The 27,097-nt window shown below is 38.9% G+C and overlaps 1 protein-coding gene, 1 long non-coding RNA gene and 1 other non-coding gene across 3 annotated transcripts; all 3 read right to left on the bottom strand.

Annotated features, from left to right (window-relative positions):
* Positions 1-1,021: 1,021 nt before the first annotated feature.
* Positions 1,022-21,197, bottom strand: castor2 (cytosolic arginine sensor for mTORC1 subunit 2). Its single transcript, XM_077206577.1, has 9 exons — positions 20,742-21,197; positions 13,148-13,218; positions 11,710-11,903; positions 7,311-7,443; positions 6,042-6,165; positions 5,566-5,676; positions 4,129-4,211; positions 2,840-2,934; positions 1,022-2,746 (listed from the first exon to the last, which is right to left on the bottom strand). Exons 1-9 carry the CDS (start codon positions 20,852-20,854, stop codon positions 2,681-2,683), a joined length of 990 nt encoding a protein of 329 aa, XP_077062692.1. The 5' UTR covers positions 20,855-21,197; the 3' UTR covers positions 1,022-2,680.
* A 2,116-nt stretch (positions 21,198-23,313) lies between these two features.
* On the bottom strand, positions 23,314-27,044 carry LOC143715008 (uncharacterized). The gene is made up of 8 exons (XR_013195660.1): positions 26,954-27,044; positions 26,400-26,456; positions 26,117-26,165; positions 25,857-25,935; positions 25,181-25,245; positions 23,916-23,988; positions 23,643-23,684; positions 23,314-23,409 (listed from the first exon to the last, which is right to left on the bottom strand). It is a non-coding gene; the product is annotated as an uncharacterized LOC143715008 (long non-coding RNA).
* LOC143715141 (small nucleolar RNA SNORA18) lies at positions 25,324-25,456 on the bottom strand. Its single transcript, XR_013195678.1, has one exon. It is a non-coding gene; the product is annotated as a small nucleolar RNA SNORA18 (small nucleolar RNA).
* Positions 27,045-27,097: the final 53 nt, after the last annotated feature.

Here is a 27,097-nt window from a genome sequence, read left to right as displayed (position 1 = left end):
CGTGACCTCAGGGGGTTAGTTAGAATTTTTTGAAGCATCGAAAATACATTTTGTTCCAAAAATAACAAAAACGACGACTTTATTCAGCATTGTATTGTCTTCCGGTTCTGTTGTCAATCCGCGTTCACGAGTCCGCTGACGTAAGACGAGCTGACGTGTGTCTGGTGCGCCCGAGCTTCGTTTACAGTCTGAGGGAGACGCACGCTGTAAACAAAACAATATTTGCAAACATGTCTAAGGATTTCGACACAGGGGAAGACTTGCATTTTTTTTTAACCAGACATATTTATTTGAACCCGAATACACGGACGCACCAGATACACGTCAGCAGCGTCTTACGTCAGCAGCGTCACTGCGGACTCGTGAACGCGGATCCCCAACAGAACCGGAAGAGAATACAATGCTGAATAAAGTCATCGTTTTTGTTATTTTTGGAACAAAATGTATTTTCGATGCTTCAAAAAATTCTAACTAACCCCCTGAGGTCACGTGGACTACTTTGATGATGTCTTTATTGCCTTTCTGGACAAGGACAGTATACCGTACATAGATTTTCAATGGAGGGACAGAAAACTCTCAGACTAAATCTAAAATATCTTAAACTGTGTTCCGAAGATGAACGGAGGTCTTACGGGCTTGGAACGACATGAGTGTGAGTCATTAATGACATAATTTTCATTTTTGGGTGAACTAACCCTTTAAATATAAATGGCAGACATGCAAGAGCAGACGGGGTCTAAAGCCACTTCAGAAAAAAAAAAAAAGTAATTTAAAGTTATATTAAAATTCCTCTATCCTTCATAATCATGTAAATTTTATTTGTACCAAACTGTACTGATAGATCACAAGGTTATAGTACCATTTATAAAGTGGTATACATTCTGAGGGAAAATAAGCGAATAGTTGAAAGTCACCCTCTTTAATGTGCAAGTATAAAGAAAAGTTTCTGACCTACACTGTGTCAAGAGACAGAAGAAAAGAAATTTCATTAAGGTAAAAAACAAATAATCAATTCATGACCTTTTCTGGTGTCTGAGCTGGTTTAATCAAATTCTCCAAATCAATCATTTGTATGGGTAGCTTCAGCAAATATCATCCCACAGAAATCATTTGTAAATCACAGATATGACTAAATTTCTTTATAAACTAGACAAGAAATCTGCAATTGGCAGCACATGGTCTAGCTTCGCATGGTGTAAACCCCCACTGTACGTTTAAGAAAACATCATTCAAACAGTGGAAAAAAGAAGAGTAACAATTGAATAAAATCAAACCTAAATACAAACTAAGCTGAAAAAAAAAAGGTTCACGTCTTTAATTGTCAGAACAAGCAGGTCACTCCTTCTTAACACTGATAAATGAATGGTTTAGCAAATTTCTGCTTCATTGCTGATAGAAGAAAAACTTGTGGAAAAAGACACCCATCCATGTGTAAAGAGCAACAAGTGACCCCTTCTAAAAGAGACTCCTTCAAGGGGAAGATACTCATCCCCGGTATTTCACATCAGAAGAGTAAGATCTGTAAGATAGACCTTAAATAAAGTGCAGACGAGGGGAGCTTGAAGGCCTAAACTAACGCCAGTGTCTGCGACACGTGACCTTAACTAACATTCAACAAACGACAGGTTTCCCCCAACAGTTTTCTCCGAGGACGAAGAGACAGCTTTGCAAAATACTCAAAAGAGCGAGTAGTGGTGAAGACTTGCGATCGCAAGCGCGCAACGACTCCAGGGCGGAAATAAAAGCGACGTCCTCGTCAAACCAATCTTTTAAAAACAGTATACAGTAAACTGCACGATTCATGTACTTTTGTGTGTTTTAAACCTGAACAAGAGCATGTGAAAGGTTTCACCTCACCTGAATCCTTGTTTCCAATTGCTGCCAACTCGGTCAGGTGAACAGAAAACCCATTGATTGTACTTTGAAGGCAAAAACAACAACAACAACAATTAATTCATTACCCAGCCACTTAGCATTGAAATGTGAATACAAGGATTGAGGTGAGGGGAAAGAAACAAAAGCTCTAAATAAAAACGGGAAACTTTCCGAACGAGTGTGAAAAGCCTCTTTCAAAGACTTAACTTGTGACTGGACCATTTTGCAGAACGTAAAAAAACAAAAATACCCTGAACCATCAAATAGCGTCCAGAAAAACATCACGTTTTAGACGAGGAGCCTGTTTATGCCCCGTGTCTTGGCACTGCAAGGGAAAACAGGAAAAGGGAGGGGGAACTAAAACTAAATCTCGAGATTCATTGGAGTACATTCGGTGTCCTCTAGGAGGAGGACCTGCCACTAATACATAATAGTTATTTTGCTATTTGAAGTCCAGGCCCTGTTGCCATGGTAAAATGACGAGGAGGAGTGGATCAGAGGAAGAGGGGTGGGGGAGAAAGAAGAGAAGAAAAACACTGGATTCATACACTATCGCAGGGTCCCTGTAGAGGTGCTGGGCAGGGATTAAGGGTTTTCTTTTCTGCAGGAAACGGACAGGAAGTGATGTCGTTCAATACTGACTGCAAGAATAGAGCCCCCCCCCCCCTCTCACTTATCCATTCCCCTTCAGATCCTTCTCCCATAACCACCCCTAGAAGCAGTCCTCGGGTAAGATCTTGGCACTTTTTAAGAATTATAAGAAATCTAAATGTTTCACGGACATGGGACCTTCTGTCCAATCACCTCACTGTCCTGTGCTCTCATTGGTCCTCAAGGCTCCGATCACGCTCTGGATGTTCTCCTCAGGAACCTGGGGGAGCAAGATAGCTGTTGTTAAACATCGCCCTCGTTTTCTGAATATTAGGAGATGGGAAAGCGTTTATATGTGAATGCTGAAACTCACCAGAGCATGATCGAACTTGAAGGTACTGATATAATAGGCTGGAATGTCAGCGGTCGCCAGCGGTTCAGATATCTGAGCCACAATGCCACATTCATCTGATGGAGGACAAACGACTTTTAAAAGAAGTAAAACGAACTTTAAAATGATGCATTTGATCTTATTTACTGAGGTGTACTGTGCTTGGAAGTCTGGTCATTTGTTCGGCAAATTTTCACAGGTGAAATAGTCGTTTAAATAGGAAACCACACAAATTTCACATTGGGTTCAGCTGGCCAAGCAAATTCACTGCATTGACTGACCGACGGCTGCTTGGTTTGAAAGTGACTTGTGTGTGTGAGCTGTGCTTCATACATCGCTACACAATTGACAAAAGACGACTGACCTTTTTTTGTCTACACAATTTGGCCGAACTTTTGCTAATGAGACAGCAAAATGTCTGCAGAAAGCTAGATTTTTACAATCAAACAAAATATGGGTGCTGCCATTACAACATGATGGGGCTAAGCATTTGCTAACGTGTTCTAGGGCCCCGTTTACACCTGGTATTAAGATGGGTTTTGGCATTTGGATCACATGTGGACGACACTAAATACAGGTGTAAACGAGTTCTAAAATGTTTTGAGCTTGTCCACTTTTAACTACTTCCAGGTGGGCGAAAACGCATTCGATTGGATTGCTTTCGTAGTTAAACGCTCATGTGGTCGAATGTGTTCAAACAGCCACAAAAGACCATCTACTCTCCACCTACTGACCTAATGGGTAACATTATGGGAACCTCACTAGCCAGACGGGAATTAAACATTGGAGTCCCAAGTGTGGGTTGAAGATGAAAAACGTACCAAGCACAATGTTCTCTCAGCATTTCTGATTTCTAACACTGACAGCTGTAAGATCAAGCCGAACGCTGTGTGAGCAGAAACGAAAGCTGATACTCTACCTATGTTTTTCCGTCGTCTCCAGTCGTTTTCAAATGTAAATTGCGCGAGCTTACTTTGTTTATTAGATCGAAAGATCTGAAAAAACATACATTTACCAGCCCATAGACCTTCTCCTCTCAGAAATCAGGACAGGAGTGGTTAAAAGTGGACAAAAGAGACGGATTAAAACGATCTTGAATACCAGGTGTAAACAGGGTCCAGGTGTTTTTAGCACATTCTAGGTGGTTGATTGATGTTCCGAATCAAAAGAACCAACCCTCAAATTCTGGCTCCTTGATCTTGCACAGGTCAAAGGGATTTTCATTGTCACAGTAACAGCAGGCCGTTTACCCAGTTTTAACCTGAACTCACCAAACCCCAAGGGTTGTCCTCCGATGCGAACCATTTTCCAAAGCTCTCCCGATGCGCTGGTGAAGAGGACGTTGTTTGGAAACCTGACAAGAAAAGAGCAGCATCTAAACCATATATAATAATAGCAGAACAAAGATACTGTACATTTAATTAGAAATTGAAATCAGAAATATATTCATGAAGCAAGTTACATTTTAACTCCACACACAAAGACATTATTCAACAGGCTACAGGATGGAGGTATTTTTAAATAGAATATTTAAAGAATAAATCTGAGGAAACCACTGTAGACAAAGTTGAGTCAAAAGACAACTCATGCAGATCCATAAGTGTCACTGTATATAAAAAAAGTATTTAACTAAGAACTGAAACATTAAAGTCAATATAAAATGATGTTTGCAAGCCATTTTACTTTAATTCAGATATAAACAATGATCGATGCACAAAATATGGTAAACGGAAGCTGAAACATGCTTCAACGCACAAGCAGCAATGAGGTTTGTTAACACGTTACACAAAGTTTGTGTAACGTGTTAACAAACCTCATTGTGTCACAAACTATGGCTGAGCTTCTGAATGAACCAATGAGGTTTCATATTAGGTTTTATTACTTTACAATGTCTTTATGAAATTTTTGCAGAGTCAAAGTTTTGGTTGTGTGGACTTTCAATGGAGGGAAAGAAATCTTTCAGGTTTCATTAAAATATCTTCATTTGTGTTTTGAAGATGAATGAAAGTATAATGGTTTCGGAAAGACATGAGTGAGTAAATTATGACAATTAAATTTTTTGTGAGAGCTATGCCTTTAATGTGACATTTCCCTTTGAACAAGGAAAAGAGTTTGGGAATTAATTGGATTAATACAGAGTGTGTTACAGGTGGCTGGAGGAAATGTGTTTGAGAAAATAATAATGGAGTAGGTGAAGTCAGCCAAATGGGAATTCAAGTCGATTCAGAGATGGCACAAAATCTCAGGTTTTTAAATTTTGATGAAAGATTTAAAAAACAAACCTTTTCTCCTTTGGAATAGACCTTAGTTATGTTAGACGTCATATTGAATTCAACACGGATGAAAGCGAGGCTGTGAAGGACAGACTTAGTCTTTACAAAGGCACGCACTGTATAAAAGATTCAGATCACATAACTTTTAAAACAGTTTCATGTGTCTACTGAAAGATATTGTTTTTTCCAGAAAGACTTTTGTCAGCTGAACAAGTGGCATGTTTAACAACAATACAGTCCATTGAACACACATTATTCCATCCCTCACAGCCTTGTTTTCATTCCAGTCCATAATAAAATAAGGCGCTACCCTGACGAAGGTCTATATCATTCACTGATGAATCATCCACAAGACGAGGGGTGTGTATTGAGAATGTAAATGTGTTTTCATGTTGACTTTAATAGAGTTTTAGAGGCAGAGCTATGTGGTCTAACCTCCGGGTCGTCTGCTCATCCATAACTAGAGAGATGTAGCCCTCGATCAGGGAGAAAGAGAAGAAACGGATGTGTCCAGAATCCTCGCTCTGCCCCCCGGTCTCTTTTGCTCTGTAATAAAGCACAGCAGGGATTCTCGCATTACACAAGCTTCATTAGAGCTCAGCTGACACTTTTGCAAGGACTAGAAAAAATGGGAGGAGTATGATAAAGGCCACTCTGATCTTATCTTCCCTCTAAGGGTTGGCCTGATGCCACCGTCTGAGCAGTAAACAAGTTCAACCACTATAAGAAAGGGCAAAATGGTACAAATACACACTGCTCATCTTGTTTCCAGTCCTTTCTCCCGTCGTCACGTAATGCCCTCCCTACAGCGACCTGTATGTGTTATCATCATTCTCTAATAGATCTGGCAGATGGCTTTCAGTTATGGCCATATGTGAGCCAGGAGGAGAGGGCCGACATGGAGCTCTTACCCGCCCGAGTAGAACATGACGTCCATGAGCAGCGTTGCCACCGAGGGCAGCGTGTCGGGGTCAAGGCTTGTAACGCAGAACATGTTACTGGGGCTGAAGAGTGGGTGAATGATTGGCCGAGGGACTGAGGAAAGGAAGAAGAAGAGAGTTGTTTATTTTACGATTATGTACTGTAAACATTCAGGCATTAACAATGCAGATCCAGGATGTTTCATAAAGGGATGCATCTGTAAACCTGACAAGTTGTTTAAAGGGAAAGTTCGGCGTTTTACAAGTAAAGCCCTGTTTTAAGATCGTTTCTGATTAAATCGAACGGTTAAGATTAAAATTTGGACACATGCTGCTGTCCCGAGAATTTTAGGTTTTTGTGTTAGCACCCCCCCACCCCCCACCTATACAATGGTTTCATAGGGGCACTGGAACAATCATTCATATAAACGCATTAAACTTTAGTTTACAAAGACGTGAAACTCACCGAGTGGTCTGGGGTGTTCACTGATATGCAAAAATCGCTGCAAAAGATGCTTTCCAACAGAATTATCGTAGTTTTTGGAAGAATGTCCGGTTGTGAGACGTTGGAAAAATAGGTCCACAGTTTTACAACGAACGGTAAAACACCTGTTGGAAAGCATCTTTTGCAGCGATTTTTGCATATCAGTGAACACCCCAGACCACTCTGTGAGTTTCACGTCTTCGTAAACTAAAGGTTAATGCGTTTATATGAATAATGGAAGTTTACGAAAACAACAAAGCTCTTTCCTTAACAATAACGTGCACCAATGAATTGAACATGTTCCTGATCTTATTGTGCGCAGTTGGTCAAACATGACAGCCACAGGCAGAAGCTGATGCCTAACCAATACCACACCACAAACACGTTCAGCAGGTGTTTCTCTAGTGCACAGAACTGACTGCTGAATGGGATGAATCGAAGTCTAAGTCTGTGCATCATGGTAGTAAAATACAGTCTGATCTAAAGGAACAGTTCACCCAATAAGAAAGAAGAGTATTTTCTAGAAAGAAGATATTGTGAAGAATGTTGGTAAACTAAATAGTTTTGGTGACCACTGAATTCCACCTCATGGACAAAACAACAACACATTTAAAAAAATAATAATCTTCAGTCATAGAAGAAAAAAAGTATTTTTGAAATGACGAGGGTGAGTAAATAATGACAGGATTTTCATTTTTGGGTATCTTTAAATGCCTCTATTATGCTATTTTAAAGGATCCTAATTTTGTTATACACAGACAATGACTGATGGTTACCTAGTTTAGGCTTGACAAAACCATTGGTGACCCCAGTACTGTTGGCAGCAACAGTTTCTCCGTTGACCACCCTCAGCAGAGTGAATTCTGAAGACAGCGTGTGCATGACCATGGGCAGATCCCGCTCTCGAACCTATGGACAGAATCATACATCAGTATTTAGTTTTTATTTAATAAAAATACTATAAGTCAGGTTCCAGGTTAAATTAGCTCAGGTGTTCAAGGAGGGAAATAAATAATCGTAAACCATTACAAAAACTCATGATGTACTGAGATATCTAAAATAGAGATGACAAATACCAAGCAAGTTCTGGAAGTGCTTTATCCTTCTACGGTAGGGAACTGAACAGAGTACAAGCACAAACCTAATCAAACTTATTTTTGTTTGCATTTGGCAGAGACGTTCAAATGTTTCAATTAATGAAAACAGCATGAAAGTTCAAACACAAGCAGAAATCCTTATATTAAACACAGCTTCTTCCATTCCCTTCAGTAACCAAAACCAGCTGACTCAAAACACACATCACAAATGAACATTCATTTGCATTTCAAACACCACTACCAAAACCAGAATACATTACAGTAAAAACAATACATAAGGATGTCAATTAAGCTGAACTTCAGAGTGTTCCAGTGAGGTCCTGATGGTGCACTAAATGAGCAGCGCACAGCTTTTCAACTGTAATTATTTATGGATATACGGTTTCCTTGGAATATTTTACGAGCTTATAAAAGCTCTAAAAGTTATTAGCTCATTAGAAAACTAAATATAGTCAAACAAGAGCAAACATTTGACACAGCTACAACAACAGTAGGACAGGGCAAAAATATACACACATTTAAATTTTGCTTGCAATATCTCAAATATCGCAATCATTTTAACGTGGCTTTAACGTTTTAATTTGCCTAATAGGTTTATGTTGTAATGGTATCTCGGATTTAAATTAGTTACGCAAAAATAGGAAAATAGTTTCAGACGCAAAAATAGTGTTCGAGTTTGATTTATTTCTGTGAAACAGTTCGAAATGCCTGTTTGTAGTGAATGGATCATCACTCACCTGTTAAATTTTTACATGTTTTTAGTAAAAATATGGACATATTTATAAAAATGATTAAAAATCATAATTTCTGGTGTTCATTTCGTTAAGAACATGCGAGAGACAGAAGGCTCTTAGATTTCATTAAAAAGATGTTCTGAAGATGAACGAATGTGTTACGGGTTTGACCCGGTGAATAATTAATAACAGAATTATAATTTTTGGGTGAACTAACCATTTTAAAAATCATCAAGAGGCTGAAATATAATATCTGGTATATTTTAGGCCATATAGGTCAGTCCTTCCTAGGGATGGAAATCTTAAATCCATCAACTCCTCAACATTCTTTCATTATTTTTTAGTTATCCAAACAAAGGACACATCGGTGTGCTCAAGGCCTGATAGGCCACATACACATGGGTATTTCTGAATTGCTCTTAAAGTTTTGAGTAAGCAGGCCAAGAGTTGAGGATGAGAAGGAAATGTCCTCTCCAGTGGCCCAGCACAGGAGGCATGTCATCTCCTCTCTTTATACAAAGCTCTGTGATTATTCCTCTGGCTGGGAGCTTCTGTTGCGGAACGTGAACTTTCCGGTAAATTCCAGCAAGCGGCTGCTGATCCACAGGCTTTATCCTCTTTACATAACTACCCCCAGATTACCACCGCTCCCACATTTCTTGTTATTTTCATAAACAGGCTCTGGTGACCGTGCCGCCACTGATAGACATAAACGCGCACACACACAGAGTGGAAATGTGCTGAGATGACAGCAGCTGGCTGTGGTCAGGGTGGATGGGTTGGTTTAACGAGAAGAGAAGTGATGACTAGCTTAGTATTGACTGTATGTGCAGTTCCTGTAAAAAGATTGCTCATCCAAAAGCAATGATCAGACATAATGCCATTATATGACATAAAGCCATATGTCCTCATATAAAATTACAAGCAACAGTTTCAACTTGTGCAATGAAATAGGCAAGTTGTGAATCTGTGTTTTAACTGCAGATAAGATGACACATTCAGACTGCTGTTACGTTCAGTGGTTGTGTTATGGCAGTGTTGGGGTTTTGTGTGTGTTTTCTCTTTTCCCCCTCTCTGCAACTCTGCAGCTCTACCAGGTGAGAGAGAGAGAGATGATTGAACGCACCTGCTGCTCGTTATACCGGAGACGCTACACATTGAAAAGAAGCTTTGGATGACATTCAAAGGAAAGCTTGCCTTCCAGAGTGTTGTGACTGTTTCTCACTTGTTGGTCTACTTGCTATTGTATGAGTTCTGGTGAGAATGGTGACTTTCCCCGCTCCCCCCAACGTTCCCAGGCGGAAAACCAACCTTGCAACATGAGGACTAACGTCCCGGTAAGTTGGAAATAGGAAGTCTCGTGAGAAGCGAGCGAGCGAGAAACACAAACTGCTTTATGGCAATTTGACAAACACACACGCAGCCCTCAATGTGTATGATGTATTACCCACCTTGGTAGACATACTCCACACGATAAAGTTGGCCGGCTACGATAATAACAAATGCACATGAGCAGCGGTTGAAAGGGGGAGGAGGGTGCAGGAAGTGAGTTTTCTTACGACATTGTTGTGAAATATACGCCTCATAGCCAGGGTCCGAAATTAACACCCGCCAAGCGCCAAAAAGCGGGTGGATTTTCCGTTTGGCGAGTAAATCTCAAAAGGCTAACCGCCACACTGGCGGGTGAATGTTCCAGACATCCAAAGTCACGCGAAAATAGACCAAAAATAGACCAACACTAAATATATTTTTTTTACTTAAATAATTTAACAAATTAAGATGACAAAAAGAAAACACTGAATCAGTTTGAAGCTTTGAAAAAACTGATTTTTTTTCATCAGACTACGTTTTTTCGTCAAATAAAAATAGCAGACCTACCTCAATCCACAGCTTGCCTAATTTTTACTTAAAAAAAGTAAAATGTCTACCTGATGTGGGGTCAGTCTGGGTCTCCGATGGCACAGATGTCCCGGGAATACAGAGATAACTAGAGTGGCCAACTTCGGAATGCGCCTTTCATTTGCTTGTGGATGTTTGCTTCGCAAGTGATATTGCATTGTACTTGCACTAGGCCTACTGCTATTTTAATACCGCGTAGCATATTTTGCAAGTAACTTCGTCGCCCTTTCTGTCGAAATGGTCCCACACAGTAGCTACTTCTTTTCGCTTGCTTCATTGTGCTTGCTCAGCGAAATATGTCTTTAGGTGCGTGTGGTTGCGCGTGTCGACGCACCCCATGATTTAACAAATATAGGCTATATACTGTTTTTTTTAACCATGCAGCAAACAAGCAAAAAAGCTAAATGTGTGTGTGTATATATATATATATTATTTTATTTTTTATTTTATTTTTTTTATTTTTAATCTGTTTAACTGATAGTATTAATCGGTAAAAATGTTTACTTTCGGTAAAGTATCTGATCGTTTTACAAAACCTTCAAATTTACTGTTATGAGCACTAGTTCCATGCTCACATCTTCCATGTCTTACTAATTGTTGCTCTGATTTGACTTCTATGTACTCTCATTCATTCAACATAATACTTCTCAATTAAATGTACTGAAATGAATGTATATGTGACACAAAAAGGCTGTTTATTATTTTGGCCGGTAAAAAATATGCTTGGCTGGTGGATTTTTTCATCTACCAGTCCCCGTGGCAGGTGAGCCAAAAAGTTAATTTCGGACCCTGCTCACAGCTGTAGGGGGAGCTCGTTGAGAAAACATGTGACAACAAAAGTGAAAATCAGCGAAGAAATAGCTAGAGTTGCCGAATACCCCTTTAAATGCCTGAGAGCCTAAAGTTAAATTCGCAACATTGGATGGAAACATAGCTACTCATACACTACAGTTCAAAAGTTTGGGGTCTGCAAGATTTTTTAAGGTTTTTACTACATTTTAAGTCTCTTTTTTTAGTTTAACTTAATTTATTTGATCAAAAATACAGTAAAAATTATGCAATATTATGAAATACTATCACAGTTTAAAATAATTTGTCTATTTCAATATATTGTTACTCTAGTCTTCAAAAGTTTGGAGACACTTTCATGCTGAATGTTTGTTTCTCTTGATTTTCATGTAAAGGATTTTGCTATAATGCATGAAACTATTTCTGTAGATGCATATAAATTACGCTTACGGATGGATTTCCTTTTTCTCATGTGCATATCACTTTTAAAAATATCTAAAGTACTATTTATTTTGTACATCAAACATTTTGATGAGGAAAATGACTGAAAAATGTATTTGGTGGAAATGCACACACTTCATAATTTGCATGATTAGCATTTAACAATTAAGAGTTAATATCTTGCTCTCTATAGCCTAAGAATCTATGACACTCACCAATATAAAATCAGTCTGGTAGGTTGAGAGCATAAATACAGAGATGTTATGGTCTGCCAATGGGGCGATGACCGATTTTGCGATTTTCGTTACTCCGATTGGCTGAGAGCTGGTGGCGCTCCCGCCCCCGGACACCACATTAAGAGCCAACCACGTCGCATCGGCCACACTGAGATACTCCGACTCTGGCAGCTCTGAAACAGACAAAAATAGAAAAACAAGTGTCAGAAAAAAAAGAGTGGCACTGTCTGGCACATAAGCAATGAATGTGACATTCTGAATATACTAACGCTCTTTGCCCAATCTATCTAAAGGTACTATATGAGGAAAGAAGTCTTTCTAGACCCTATGAAATCATGACAGATTTTTTTCCTGTGTTGATGCATTTGCTATTGAAACAGGAAGTTGGGGTGGGGGCATATGAAAAGTTTGTCCCTTTTGTAAAACAACAAATAGGCTCCAGTTACATCACTGCCCTTGGCATGATTTGCTAGTTGAAAATCTGTTAGAGCTGGTTTAAGTGAGAGGGACTTTCTGATTGTACAGCAGATTTTAGTGCAACAGGAGTTATCAATATTTTTTATAGTAGTTTTACTGTAATGTATTGTAAGACGCATGCTTTTTCTGTGAAGCTGCTTTAAAACGGTATGTATTGTGAAACGCGTGGGGGTGTTGATGGACTTACTCCATCTGTGTTTTAATCAACATTCTGAATCCCATCCGGACGTAGCTTTAGATTTTCTCAGCTTTTTGTTCAAAATGTAGCTTTTTTTTAATGAAACTTACCCACATTCAAGTGTTGATAATAAAAAAAGAATGCCGTTTAAAAGCAGATGATCTGTTCTTTCTTTTGACATATTACATGTTCAGATAATACAACAAAAGGTTCTGCGGGCCATGAAAGTTGTGAAAATGATCAAAAATGCTACTTTAAAAAAAAAGTGGCGGGGAAAGAGTTAAAAAGTGAATTTTGTTAACTGACAGCTAACAAACACTGACTAATAGCCACAAAACTGATTTGATTTCCTTAAATTGATAGCATGTAAAATACAGGGCAAGATCCGGATCCGGGTGGAAAAGCTGCCAACAAGCACAAATTTCAGGGGATTTTTAAATACCTGTACCTGTTTCGCAACACAGAGCTTCTGGTATCCATGGCAACAAATGGGTTTCACCTTGGTAACCAGTGTGTAATGACATGGATTCACTCAATCAACCACAAAACCAAAGCCACTGACATCTTAACCCCTAGTAACCCATAATGGAAAGTGTGTGTTGGGTTGGGGAGGTATAGCTGATGGAGCAATATGTGGACAAACATTGGCAGGGAGTCGAGCTACAAGGAGTTATAGAGAATCTGTGATACTTTACATGACTTAATCTTGCCTCGCTGCACTAAACCCAGTGCACTTAGTAAAAGAGTAACCACAACACCTACCTTTAAAGCCATCTTCATCCACGATGATGGTGTAATCCTCCGGAGTTTCAGTTAAACTAAAGAACTTACATCTGTGGGGAAGCAAAGAGAGAAAGAGATGGAAATTATGAGCCAAGAAGGAGCAGAGTTAATAACATATTCCTGAGAGGCTTTTATGAACATCATAGTCCAACAGCCTCACACAGATCACTTTACAAGTCTATTGCCCAGGCTTTGGGATTTGAAGGATTAAACTTTGTCATACCATTGAATGGACATGATTCATGAACGATAGAAGCTTGAGAGGTGACTTTTGAAAGCTACGTTTTAATCAAACAAAAGAATGAGACATGCAACACTCATATCAAAGGACCAGAACATCATAGTGACTTTGGTAGCAAACAACTTGAAAACCACCAAGAACAGCTTAAAAACACACCAAAACCACACTGCTCCAAGTTCAATGTATTCATGTTGGATTCATCAAACCTTAATAAAACTAAGAGAAATATGTTTAACATGTGACTAAACTTCTTAATTGTCTTCAGTAAATTTTGCAAATGTAATGAATAATTAGCTGACAAAAGTAACGAATATTCTATTGTCCAGGCTAAAAAGTCTTAAACTTTGGCAGACTGTTTTTAATGGACATAAATAGCTATGTTTCCATCCAACTATTTTTATGTGCATTTTGAGATATCGCATCAAAAACTGCTGGATTGAAACACAAAGATGTGAATAAATTCTAAAAATGCACTTAAAAAAAAATAAATGCGCTCATCTACTAAGATGGAAACACACTGACCAAATAAATTCGTGATGCTCATAAAAAATTCCTGTAACTTTTGCAACCAAACCAGCGTACCGATCTCATCTCACAGCATCGGGAATTCTGTTTTGGTCTTTCTGGAATGCCTAAGCTAAGTCTGTCGTCAAAGTCAAGTCAAGTCACCTTTATTTATATAGCGCTTTTTACAATACAGATTGTTTCAAAGCAGCTTTACAGAGATAACAGGACAAATGTTGTAATAGTATTGTTAAATACAAAATTAAATGTCCCCAACTAACTGTACGTTCACACCGCCGCCGGCGAGAGCGGCAAAATTCGCTCTCGCCGCCCTGCCAGCGACGCCGTGGAAAGATTCGTGGACGCTCTGATGCTCTGACGTAGATCGAACGCGTGGTCATTTTTACAACTGTATTTAAAGGGGCCACAAAGTATCAATCATGTCGATCGTTATTTTTGCAGAAAATTGATCGATGGAAAAAACTTAATTATAGTGACATGTTTGCTAATGAAATAAACAAATGAAAAGCCATTTGTGTGGTGTGGCTTTTGTGTTCATGGTTAAGTGCTATTATAATTTACATTCCCGCTGAAAAACAAGCGTTCTAGCGCGAAAATATTGCCTATAAATAGTGTTGCGCGCCTTCTTATCAAATTCAAATGATCAACCTCCTCTATTTTGCTTGGGAACTAATGTGGTCGGAACCAAAGTTTACAGGACTGCGTTCTCTGGACTCCTCTCAAACGGAGCACCTCTATATTCCGATTTGTTGCCGCCGAACCGCGTCATTGCTTATTACCCTAAAGTTGACCTGACTTCAACTCTCCTCGCCGCTCTCACCGTCCAAGACGCGCCGCGCCGCTCTCGCCGGAGCTCGCCGCCGGCTCTCATTGAAAATGAATGACTTCCGGCCACTTTGACGCTCTCGCCGGCGGCGGTGTGAACGCACAGTAAGCAAGCCAAAAGCCAATGGCGATTAAGGCGAAGAAAGGCGAAAAAGGCGACAGTGGCAAGGAACCAAAACTCAGGTGACAGAATGGAGAAAAAAAACCTTGGGAGAACCCAGGCTCAGTCAAGGGGCCAGTTCTCCTCTGGCCAATGAATGAACAGTGTATGATTATGATTTAGGCAGCATTATAGGTAAGTCAGATGGGTATAGAACTTCCACAGTATTTATCCAGTTCATCTGGTTGGGGGTCGGAGTCATCACGCTGGTTTGGAGACGAGTTTGTTGAGGTGTCCATGAGGCCTTCACAGGGCTGATGAGGCTGGCACTGACCACTGACGCCCCGTTCACACTACAAGCGACTTTGTCGCAGCATGTCGCCAGTGGCTGGCGATGAGGTCGCTAGTGGGCATTCCCACTACTGGTTGCCTTTATGAATGACATCCAATGACATCCATTTAAACATTGATCAGCGAGCAAACAGAAGCTCAACTGAACCTGCTTGATGCGCGAGAACAAACCTCATTGGCTCTCGCAGAAGCTCAAACGTGCTGCCTAACACGAGAATGAATCTCATTGGCTCTGGCAGAAGCTCGAACGTGCTGCGTAACACGAGAATTAATCTCATTGGTTCTCGCACATCCAACGAACATGCTTGAGCTTCCGTTTAGCACAACTGATGTGTGAGTTGATGAATATTTATAAGTAAAAGCTTAAATTCAAACTTATCATATAAAGCAATCGTGTCTCTCCAGAGAATTGACTAAACTGCTCAATTTATATGGATTATGATTCTGAACGTTGTCATTTTTGAACTAATTGAAGAGCTTTTGTGACTCATGTTTACAAAGTGTATAGGCATAATGCAAGTGGGTTTTGGTGACTGTAGTTGTTGACTGCACCATCTTGTGCTCTGGTGTTCTTTTTCACTTATAATAAATACAGGTTGTTATCGTTTTGGTGAATGTCTGTTTCTCAGATCATAAAAAAAAGTGTGCACCCTTATGAAAATGCAATGCCTCCGCCATTTTATATGTTCTGGCGACAGCCCTGCTCACACAGTATAATTTATTTCACCAAAGATGACAAAATAGGAAAAATATATCAGAGCTGCATGTGCATGTGCAAGCATAACTAGTAATACATTGCTGCACAAATGTCATGTAACCGCAGCTGGCTCGTAAAGCTGCTTGTACACCCCAAACGGCTGCAGATACCAGGTATGAGTAGTCCTTATTTATGAGCCTGTCCTCCCACATACTGTATCATTTGCCTCTAGGGGGAAGGAAGGCAACTTGTTGACTGGAAAGCAGCATATTATCTGATACTGCTAAAGTGTTGCTGGGTGACTTTTTTTTCAAGGTTTTTGCAAGCTGTTGTATATTTCTGGTGCTATGTCACTTAACTGAATCATTTAAAAACCCGTTTAGCCTAGAGGTGAAATGACAGCATATAGAAGTACAGAAATGTACTGGAGTGTGGATGTCTTCGTTTATGGCATTAATAAAGTATTGCTTGAATTGTTTACATTTTATGCATTTGGCAGACGCTTTTATCCAAAGCGACTTACATTGCATTTCAAAGTTCACATTTACATTCTTATCAGTTCTTTTGTTTTACAATTGTTTTAATTTTTTATTTTATTTCAAGCAATAATAGGAAATGCTCTGATGGGTCATAACCAGTGTTAGTCAAAGTTACTTTTAAATGTAATGCTTTACAATATAGCATTACTCCCTAAAAAAAAGGTAACTAATTGCAATTACTTTTTATGGAAAGTCATTTTTCTCACCTGGGCTGGGCTTGCATGTTTGTTTAATAACAAAAATAGTTTTGGCAAATGTAATTGCCCTTTCACACCAAAAGTGAAATGAATAAGCCTCAGTCTAAATTCACAGCTATAGAGGGCAAAGCTCAAACAAACCTTTCAGTTGTGCTGCCATTTTGCAGAAAAAGAGAGTTCAAAAATTAGGCCTACTTCAGCAATAATAATTAAAAAAAAGAAACACAAATGTGGTGTCTATCTGAAGTCAATTTGCATAATAGTATGGTTGAATTAGATCATCGAAGGCCAGCGCAAATAAATTGGTTGATAAAATGAGAATACATAAAGGTTTTGCATACTATTCTGAGTTTGCATTTTACTGTTTATATCCATTTTTAAGGAATACTGAGTTTTTTGTGTGCAAGTGAGACGAGTAAAAGTATGGTTACATTTAGTTTAGAACTACAATTACCATCATATTCACACAGCGCACACAACGCCTGGGGACAGGAGAGGTGTCAGTCATTAAATGGGAAAACTTTTTACTTATTCAAAAAAGTAGGCTAACTCAGAAATTGTGTTGTAATTGTAAAATGTGTTACTTTACTAATTACTTGAAAAAAGTAATCTAATAGTTGTAATGCGTTACCCCAACACTGGTCATAACCAAAATGAAATTGGTAAATGAAGGGCCATCTGAACAAATTCGCTTAAGTTATTTTTCCACATGAAAATCCAACTTTCTGGACCACTAGGAATTCAATGAGTTATGAATTTCACAGTCACAGAGTGAAGAGAGAGATACAGTGATGGATTACACACTGCTTTTATTGCTCATCTCAGGACTCTCAAATTAAAGCAATGATCAAGACAGGTCTTATGCCCTTAAATCAGAGGAAAAAAACAAATTTTCAACAGGCTATGACTCACTCGCTCAGAAATGTGCTCTAACAAACCGTCCCTGAGGTCTCCAAAGACACAAACACACACACACCTGATCTGTTTTTAAATGCAAGACCAAATACTTGATTCATTCCAAAATGTTCTCTTAAAATTTGCCTCTTCCTTTTTTATTTCCTAACTCTATTTTTAGGCAAGAAATGTTGCTGGAAATGCAGCCTGAAAAACACAGCAGAAGACTAAATTATTTCAACATTACATACTTTGTTACTGACAAGACAATATGCACATTTGGTTCACAACAAAATGAATAGTTATCCCCATTCCAAACCTAGGGGCCGTTCACACAGCACGCATGTTTTCATTCGGCTGTGATACTTTTCCATTGTTTTTCAATGTAAACGCGCTAGACTGATGTCTTTAACCGTCGCTCATGTCTCGCATCTTTTGCATTGTCTCGTGAATGAAACAGAATTCTTAAGTTAAAAGCAGTTAAACTTTTTTCTGTTCTACTGACACTAAAAACGTGTTCTGTGTGAACTGGCCCCAAGACTTTCTTTTTTCTGAGGAACAAGTTTCAATTGTTTTTGTTCATTCTGAATATTAACTTCTTTTTTTTTTTCAATTTTTTGGCGGCATGAACGAACTATATATTTCTGAAAAATGTAGAAATGGACTTGATTTTATTGTGATATTTTATAAACTATTAGAGTCAACTAGACTACAATGAATTCAACAGAACCAACCTTTGAAACATTGAAAAACTGCTGAAAACCATTGTTTTTTAAAATGGTGACACTGCATTTGGTTGACTGTTGTTTCATTGTTTATTCCTGAGTAAAAAAAACTGCTTCCTCGGTCTATATCTTGCTGGGCAAACAGTGATCCAGCACAACCCGAGGGCTGGCAACAATGTTTCAAACTGTAAGCAACTATTTCCAGAGCTCCCCTCATGTTGTGCGCATTCTGCATGACTCTGAGAAACTTCACAAACAGCTACTAAATAAGATGATTCAAGCTGTACCTCTGCGACAGAAAAACAAGTGTGAAGCATTAAGATGTGTGCCAAGTCAGAATCAATTTAAAGATTCAAAATAAGAAAAATAGCCATATCAAGAATGCTACTTCTACATGAAATTGCTTTTGGATCCAAAAAAAAAGCTCTTAAAATGGATTTCATGGTCTGATGGACATAACATACAGCACTGAATACAAAAGAAAACCCTGGAGAAATGTTGTTCAAAGCCAGATGCAAACCACAAGGAGTAATGTGCCACTGCAAACAGAACCTGGATGTGAAAAACAGCCCAGCTGCAAAGCTTTTTACCGTCATAAACCTTCAATACACAAATTAATAACCATTCATTTGTAGGCAGACCTTGAATGTTTTTGCTGAGACATTACTTTCAGTATTTTTCCTTTGGATCACAGGTGATGTCATCATTATTGTTCCAGGCTCTGAGTCATGACAAAATATCTTTGAGCTCCAAAGAAAAATTTTCTACTTGAAAATGTCAAACTTCTAGCCGTCAACTGATGCTTTTTGAAGCAAGCTTACTTGTCTGATTTTGTTTAATTGCAGTCTCTTGAATGCAGTGATACTTTTTCAAAACAAGTAGGCCGAACATGACAGCCATTAAAGAGATAGTTCACCCAAAAACGTAGGCTTTTATTCACATTCAGTTGTGGTAAACGAAAGCTCAAGCATGTTCGCTTGACGTGTGAGAACCAATGAGGTTCATTCTCTGTGTTACGCAGTTCGTTTGAGCTTCTGCAAGAACCAATGAGGTTTGTTTAATGCGTCAAGAAGGTTTGGTTGAGCTTCTGTTTATGTTCGCTGATCAATGTCAATTAAATGTGAATACAAGTTTTCCTAAATTAAATATGTTCATCATATAAAGCCATTGAATCTCTCTGGAAAATTCAGACTAAATCGCTCAATTCACATGGATTAGTTTTACGCTCTATTTAAAGCGTCAAAGTAGTAGCTGCATAGCTGTCAATGGGGGGACAGAAAAGCTCTCCGAGTTCATCAAAAAGATCTTCATTTATGTTCCGAAGATGAATGAAAGTCATGAGGGTGAGTAATTAATGACAGAATTTTCATTTTTGGGTGAACTACCTCTTTAAGAATCATAGAACCAATAAAGCGTCTACGCGGATCATGAAAAGTCCTGAAAAAGGAAATTTCCAAACGCTAGAGCAAAAAACATGCAAAATAAAAGAGGCCTGAGGGGAATTAGGCCCCTGATCTAAGCCACTGACTCTTTTCAAAACCAAGACATTAACTCCGAGACATGAAAACAACCTACACTGTCTTACTAACCACTTTAACCCTAGCCAAAGGCCTGAGTTTGTGTCCATAGCTCTAAATGACTGAGCAGGATGTTTCTCGCTGAGGTTCAGACTCCAGAGCCTGACTGGAGATATGCTCACACACTCTGCTTACGCAAACACAGCAAGGGCCCATTCAAACTCTATGAATAGATGGTCTTTCACAAAGCACCTTATCATCTAAGAGGCCATCAGGATGAGATACAAGGCAACTGCAGAACGTTATCGGCAGCAATGATTGTATTATTACTAAACACACAATGTGGTAAAAAAAACAGTAGCAAAGCAATGCACCAAATTCATGCAAATCATGTTCAGGCCACAACTTTTCCCTCTTCTTTCAGTTGTTTACAGGTTTCCACCAGCGGCACTGAGTGTAGTTAAGGCGGCGGATGTATATCAAAACAGGTCAGTATTTGATTAAAGTACTGAAAGGACAAGCTTCCCATCATGTCATCAGGATCCCCCCTTCAGCTGGATCAAGTGATGCTGCTGAATACGTGATCGTGCATCGAGCACCACAGACGGGGAGATTTAAAGTCACATCCCCCTCCCGTATATTTATACCGCTGCCCAAGAAGAAAAACAACCTCGATCACGTACATACACCCCTCTTCCGTCGAATGAACTTAGGCAACAGCACAGACAATCATAACTGCTTAACAAAACACCAGTGATCGCTTACTTGATGATGTCACGCGCTTCTTAAATGCACAAAACATAGATTTGGATTTAAAGCGTAAAGTGCTGGAACTGCATCTGGCTAAGAGCTGCGTAGCGGTAGGCTAATGTAATTCCGCGTCAGAATCTTCAAGAAAGAGATTTAACGGACAGTGAACACAGGTTGAACACAACGCAAACTTGATTCGTGAAGCTACTTACCTTGTTTTAAATGGCAGAAAAGCTAGTTTGATTAATCCGTGGGTGCAAATCTGGATTCCCTCTTTCGCTATACTTGCTACTTTTAAACTGTGCTCTAAAATGTGCAGCTCCATCTTTTGCGTCTTCTCATTTGTGGTACATCTAAAAATATATATATAACTGCCTATTGCGTTCTGATAAAAATAAATAAATAAATAAATAAGTAGAGCTTATGGACAGGGCTTTAAAACCTCCAAACGGAGCGGAAAGGAGAGATAAGGAAAAGTTATCTGCCGAGGAAAAGAGAGAAAGAGAGTAAAGCGGGGTGAAATAAAAGAAAGCACAACCAGGTAAACGGGAAGGGAGAAAAAAAGAGGACTGTCGGCCCCCGTGTTTCCACTCCGACAAGGATTGGAATGGGCCAGCAGCTGGTAACATTGAAACAAACAACCTGTCAGTCAAAAAAGTGGGCGGGACGAATTATACAGGAAGTGCATGTTGGGATACGTAGTTCAGTGCTACGAAGTTCATCGATGCACATTTTCTTTTTGAAATGTAGTCATAAAATGGCATGTCATTTGTTTTCTTTTTTTGTTTTAATTGAAAAACAATCATTTAAGTTTTTCAAATTCAAAATTGTGGCCATAGTAATGTCTGAAATGTTTAACTGAAATGACAGGATGTAGGCCTATTAGCTATGTTAGGGGCAGGGCCACAGCTCACATTTATGGGGTCAGGACAACATTTTTATTGATGGGCACTTTCTTTCAAGCCCAATGAGGTCACACCATAGAGGACCTTATACCCCCTTCATCACAGGGCTTGGGACAATGTTTGTTTGATATAAATTTTGAAAATCTTACCTACCATAAAGAAAATGTACTTTTAGTGAGGTAAACAGAAGTTAAAAAACAACCATATCATATGCATGTAATAAACATTCATAATTAGATCATGACACCCATTAATTTAGCAATTCCTGGACAGAGTGCGTCATCTAATGAAGGCAGAAGTTTAATAATTCACAAGTGCTGACTATTGGTAACCAGGGCCGGTGCTGCAGAGCGTCATAAAACAAGCATTCTTTGTGTGCAGCTGTGATAAGATCCCCGGGACACTCTGATCTCTCACAGGGACAGGCATTGTTCAGTTCAAAGGACAGAACTCCTCTTCAGATGCGGTTTCTTTCAGCATAACCACTCAAAACACAGAGCTTGCGGTAAGCTTCAGACTTCACACAGGCGATGGATGGTTTTGTAGTTAATATCAGGTATGTTTGCTCTTGAATTGAAAACCACAGTTTTAACTGACAGTCTTTCAAGGGACAACATGCTTTCTTGTTACAGTTAAAGTTATAAGACACTAAAAATTACAAATTAATATTTTAACTGGAGAATCTTTAGCTTTACAATCAAGAAATTGTTTGGCCAGCAGTTCAAATGTTTACTTGTTGAAAAATTATCTTCTGTAAACTTAAAATAGATTGGCCAATTGTTTAAAAAAAAAAAAGTTAGAAAAAAAACCTTCCTATCAGATTACATCTATATCTCAACAAGGATCAGTTTTACACCTTTATCAGTTAAAAAGCAAGAGGTTGCATTTTGTTTCTTTAATAACCCACAAAAAGGCTTCATGAAACCTTAAGTGCAAGTGGATATTAAAACAAATAAAATGCTTAATTGCCATTGGTCAAGCAACAGTATAGACTTACTTCTGACTAAACATGGTTTAATGAACTAACAAAATGCTCAGCTGAAAACCATGCTTTAAAACATTCCCCAAAGATCAGCAACAGAACATTCAAGCTCTCACAAATAAAGGCTTATACTCAAAGGCAGTTTGTCAAAGCAGAAGTGGAGCACTAAAAGCTGCATTCTGCAGAAAGAATCTTTTAATCTGAACCTCATGACCCACATGAAGCCCTGAGAACCACTCTTAACTGCATGACACTGGCTGCATGGGGCTTTCAGACGTGAAGATTTAAAGGGTCATGGATTTTTCTTTTAAATTTTAATGTTCTGAGGTTTACTCGTTAGTTTTGCACAAAACACAAACGTATATGCAGAAAAACTATTTAACCCTCATTTCGTCCTGTATCCGTTTAAGGGTCGGCTCCTTTTAAGGCTTGTCAGTAAAAGTTCAGTTTTATGAATGTCCAACATCATTGATTAGGAAAATATCAACATTATTGTGGGTTTAGAAATCCTCCTTGTAAAAAAAAGCATTATGAAATGGTTTACTTGGAATGTAGCCATCAGATCCGGTACAGTTGGTTACTTTATCTCGCAACAAAGATTTCTTTATGAACTTCCACGGTCTCATTTAAAAAAATGCAGTCAAATGCATCAAACAGAATTATACAATATCCAAACAAGTTAAATAAATCTTTGTTTATGAGGACGATGCTTTAAGCTCGCAGGATGTTTTAATGCTACAAAAGCTGTTATGAAAAGTAAGTTCATTAAGTCAAGTAATCATTTAACTGCCAAATTACATGCCCAGAGAATCTATTTGCAAGAGATTTGGGATTTTACACCGATCCTATTCCTCAACCTTTGTCAAACACTTTGAAAAGAAACATGCATACAACATAGATTTTAAACTTCATTTATTGAAAACTGCATTACCACAAAACTCCAAAGCAGAGGAAGGTTTAGTTTCCCACGCAGTATGACCTCATCAGCACCAACTGTTAAAGACAAAGGCCAATTACATTCATAATCAAAGTGCTAATACAAAATACCACCGACACGGCTTGAAGTAAATCAGGTGTTGCCCTAAAGACCACAGGCATTTTATTTAGCAAAAAACCCTGCAAAACATCTCATAGGGCACTGATGTGGGATCACGGCGTTAAGGATCGCCAGTGAGAAGTGGCTGACCCTCTTTGAAAGTGATCCAAAGATTTGAAGAGGCTCCTACCTCTCAAGTCTGGCTGGGAAACCCTTCACTCCAAGTCCAAACCTGATAGAAGAAACAATTTAACAAACCCGTACAACCTCACATTTAGAGTTTAAGTGCACTTAAGGAAATGTTCCTAATAAATCTGACAGCGACTCATTAGGATGGGTTTTCATTTTTGGTCACGTCCACAGCAAGTCAGGAACCACATATCCTAACAGCCTTGGTAATATGACCAAATACATCACGTTCAAGCAACTGGGAATGATCAAGAACAAAAGACAGAAGCCTTACTTTTCATATTACAGCACTGCGTGTAAGAACGACGCCCTGCCAGCAATTATTCTTCAATCTCACCATATGGGACCTGTGGGCACAACACAAACAAGACAGGATTATCAAGACACGCTGATCTACTGAAACGGTCACAAGGCTTCTATAAAGGGCAGGTTGCAGTAGGCGATGTCCTCCCCAGAGAGCATCTTGGATGTGTTGGGGTGGGGCATATGGGAGAATTAACTGCACACCACTGACTAAGTCCACACTGTACTAGACACAAAAAACCCCTTACATTTCTCATAACATATACTGCGGAGGAACCTTTTCTTACAGTGTCTGAAATGGTTCCATAAAGGATTCAGTCGCTAAAAACCGACTCCACTCTGATTGGTCAGATGGCCCTGTCTGTTCTGATTGGTCTAAAGCTCACAGAAACGAAACGCTATCACCATATTTGAATTTTAGCTCCGGAGGCATCCTAAGCACTTGACAGTGATCCAATGATACTTCCTGACAATTAACAGTAACGATGGCGTCCGTTTTCCATATCAATTCCAGCACGAGTCTTCCTTTGGCATAGCATACAAAGTGGATTTGCAGCGCTACAAAGGGTTCGACACGAATCTAATTCTTCCAGTCTCCACTACAACTACAGTTTTCAAAAACAAGTTTTAATATTTTGTTTATTTTAGTGAATTACAAAAGGAACGTCCTGTTTTGATTAATAGTTTGTAACAACGATCTTAAAAACATTAATAGAAAGTAGTAATTGATATAAAAAGTAGAATTGTCAAAATGTGCACAGCAAACCTTTTTTATTCAGTAACTCAAGCTGCCCTACTTCAATCATAAACAAATGGAAGATTTGGATTGAATGTCATAGGTCCCGCTGAGCTCATCTTCACTAGACCTACTGCTAGAAAGCATGATTAAAGCAAAGTTAGGAACAATATGCTGTATATTAACCAGTTTTCAAATTAGTAATGCAAACAATAAGCGTTATTGCAAAGTCGGGCAATATAGAAAGTATTGGGTATTCAAAGCACAGTCTACATGCTATATACTACTCTGAACACTGAATAGGAAAAATAACTTTCATAATGAGGTCTTGTCTCGACCACTGCCAGGACCAAACAACAAACACACAAGGTCCATTAAGAGCAGGTGTCGAGGTTCTCTAGCACTGGCATTTGAACATTCCAGTCAGACATACAACTGGATGCAGATACCAACAGTGCAGGCTAGTGTTGTTCGTAAGAAGACAATTGAACATTACATACCTCTAACACACCTCCATTCACCAAAGGGCTGGTGCGCATCCTAGTGGACATCCTTCAGATCACACCTACAGAGCAGAAATTCACAGATGAGATGTTGCTCTTTACTGTGTCTGACAAACAAAGGTACATCCTTCAAGGTAATTGAATGTACTGCAGTGTTTTCCCACAAAGCTAATATATTAGCAACATGGGTAAAGCGATACTACAGACTTGATCTCTGAGGTATTTCCAACGACTAAGCTCTACTGAGAGGGGCCAGTCGGGATAGACCTCATTTAAACGGATTTCCAAAATCCATTACAGATACAAAGAAAATACTAGGCCTGCCGCAATTAAATCGGACCGCGTTTATTTTGTCTAATTGCAATTAGATAACCCATAAACGTGCAGTTTAAATTTGAATCAGGGTTTGCAATCCAATTAAGGGAAATATTGAAGCTATATGATATAAATAACTGCATAAATATGAATTTTCACAGCATTAAATTAGATCGTATGGGCTCATTTTATTTTAAGTCTCATTTTATTACATGCAAGTTTTTTTACTTGGAATTGTATTACACTAAGGGAAACAATTATTAGTCACAATTATTTGTATGACAAATTTATAATTGTGGCAGGCTTAGCAGTTGCTTTTACAACTAATGAAAAAGTGCTTACATGAACTGACATTTACCTTTTGAAGAGGATTCCTCAGGAACAAAAAAAGGCATTTAGATAAATGGCCAGGATTGAGGAACATTGTGTTCTGGAGCCTGAAAATAAAATAGAATCGTAAGAAAAGCATAGCACATGTACATTAAGCACACCCAAGAAGAGTTTGACTGTTCAGAAAGGCACTCTCTCTTTCATGGTTTATAAGAGCAGTTGAACATTAAAGGCAATCATCATTACAAAACTCTGTTCAAATCATCATTATCCCAATTCAATTCTTACCTACTGACCCGTCTGTCCACAGGAGGGCCCGTTTAGTGTCACCCAAAACCTACAAATACACGGCCGTTTTGAAATGATATGCAAAACAAAAAGAGGCAAAAAGTTTCCATGCTAAACATTGTCTCTTCTCAAAAGTAACACTGTTATTTGGGGAGCACAACAGCGGGTTGCAAGAGAAGGGAATTGTAATTTTTGCACCGCACTAGTTCCTAAGCCCACTATGACTAGACTGTGACTAGTACTGTGCATTTCATTTTAAAGCAAATCAATCCAAACTACTTACCATACTGCATATATCGGGTACTATAGGCTTCAAACCACATGGAGAATTAAGAACCACCTGGAGGGGGAAGGGAAAAAAATGTGTCTTCATAGACTCCCAAATTACAGCCGTTGCAATGACATGTCGTGATATCCCAGGCCTCATTGTCATCATTGCAACGGTTCAACAGTGATGAAAGCAAACCTGGTGTTTTTCTAGCCACGCACATCGAGGAATTTACATATTTGAGAAACTCCGCTTGTGATGTTCTGCTTGGCAACTTACGATATCTACTCAATTTTTATAAACGTGTTCCCCACAAGGACCAAAAATCACCCACAATAAAGCTAGATAATTGGAGTTAAGAACTTTTTAGCTCACTGTATTGATTTAATAAGGGGAATTTGGTCTCTGTGCACAGGAATCTACAGGACTACTCAACCACGTGGTGCAGTAACACGATACACTAAAACGTAAAAAAAACTCCCCGCCTTAAACTTATTCAAAGGTAACATACATTAAACTTAACAGAAAACATCCTTGATCAGTGGAACTATGAAGTAAGAACAAATTACCTAGTTTAAGTCAGACGTCTTCAGACACGCTCTCGAGCCAGTTGAATCAGGAGAGGAAGGAAGTGGAAGAAGAACGTCATTTTTATACTGCACTGCAGTAGCTAACTTTACGACATTTTACGGCTCAGCGTTTCTGTGGCAACG

The sequence above is a fragment of the Siphateles boraxobius genome, unplaced genomic scaffold (genome assembly GCF_051911475.1).
Source record: "Siphateles boraxobius isolate OS27281-9 unplaced genomic scaffold, OSU_SipBor_1 56, whole genome shotgun sequence".
NCBI classification, from domain to species: Eukaryota; Metazoa; Chordata; class Actinopteri; order Cypriniformes; family Leuciscidae; genus Siphateles; species Siphateles boraxobius.
Note: the sequence above shows the minus strand (reverse complement) of the source record. Positions and strands in the feature narration are given on the sequence as shown.

What these genes read in the sequence shown, in the direction of transcription:
- castor2 (XM_077206577.1), bottom strand. Translation starts at nt 20,854, where the DNA reads ATGGAGCTGCACATTTTAGAGCACAGTTTAAAAGTAGCAAGTATAGCG. An exon ending in TTTCTGCCATTTAAAACAAG is followed by an intron (nt 13,219 to 20,741) that starts GTAAGTAGCTTC and finishes GCTTCCCCACAG; the next exon opens with ATGTAAGTTCTTTAGTTTAA. An exon ending in GGATGAAGATGGCTTTAAAG is followed by an intron (nt 11,904 to 13,147) that starts GTAGGTGTTGTG and finishes TGTCTGTTTCAG; the next exon opens with AGCTGCCAGAGTCGGAGTAT.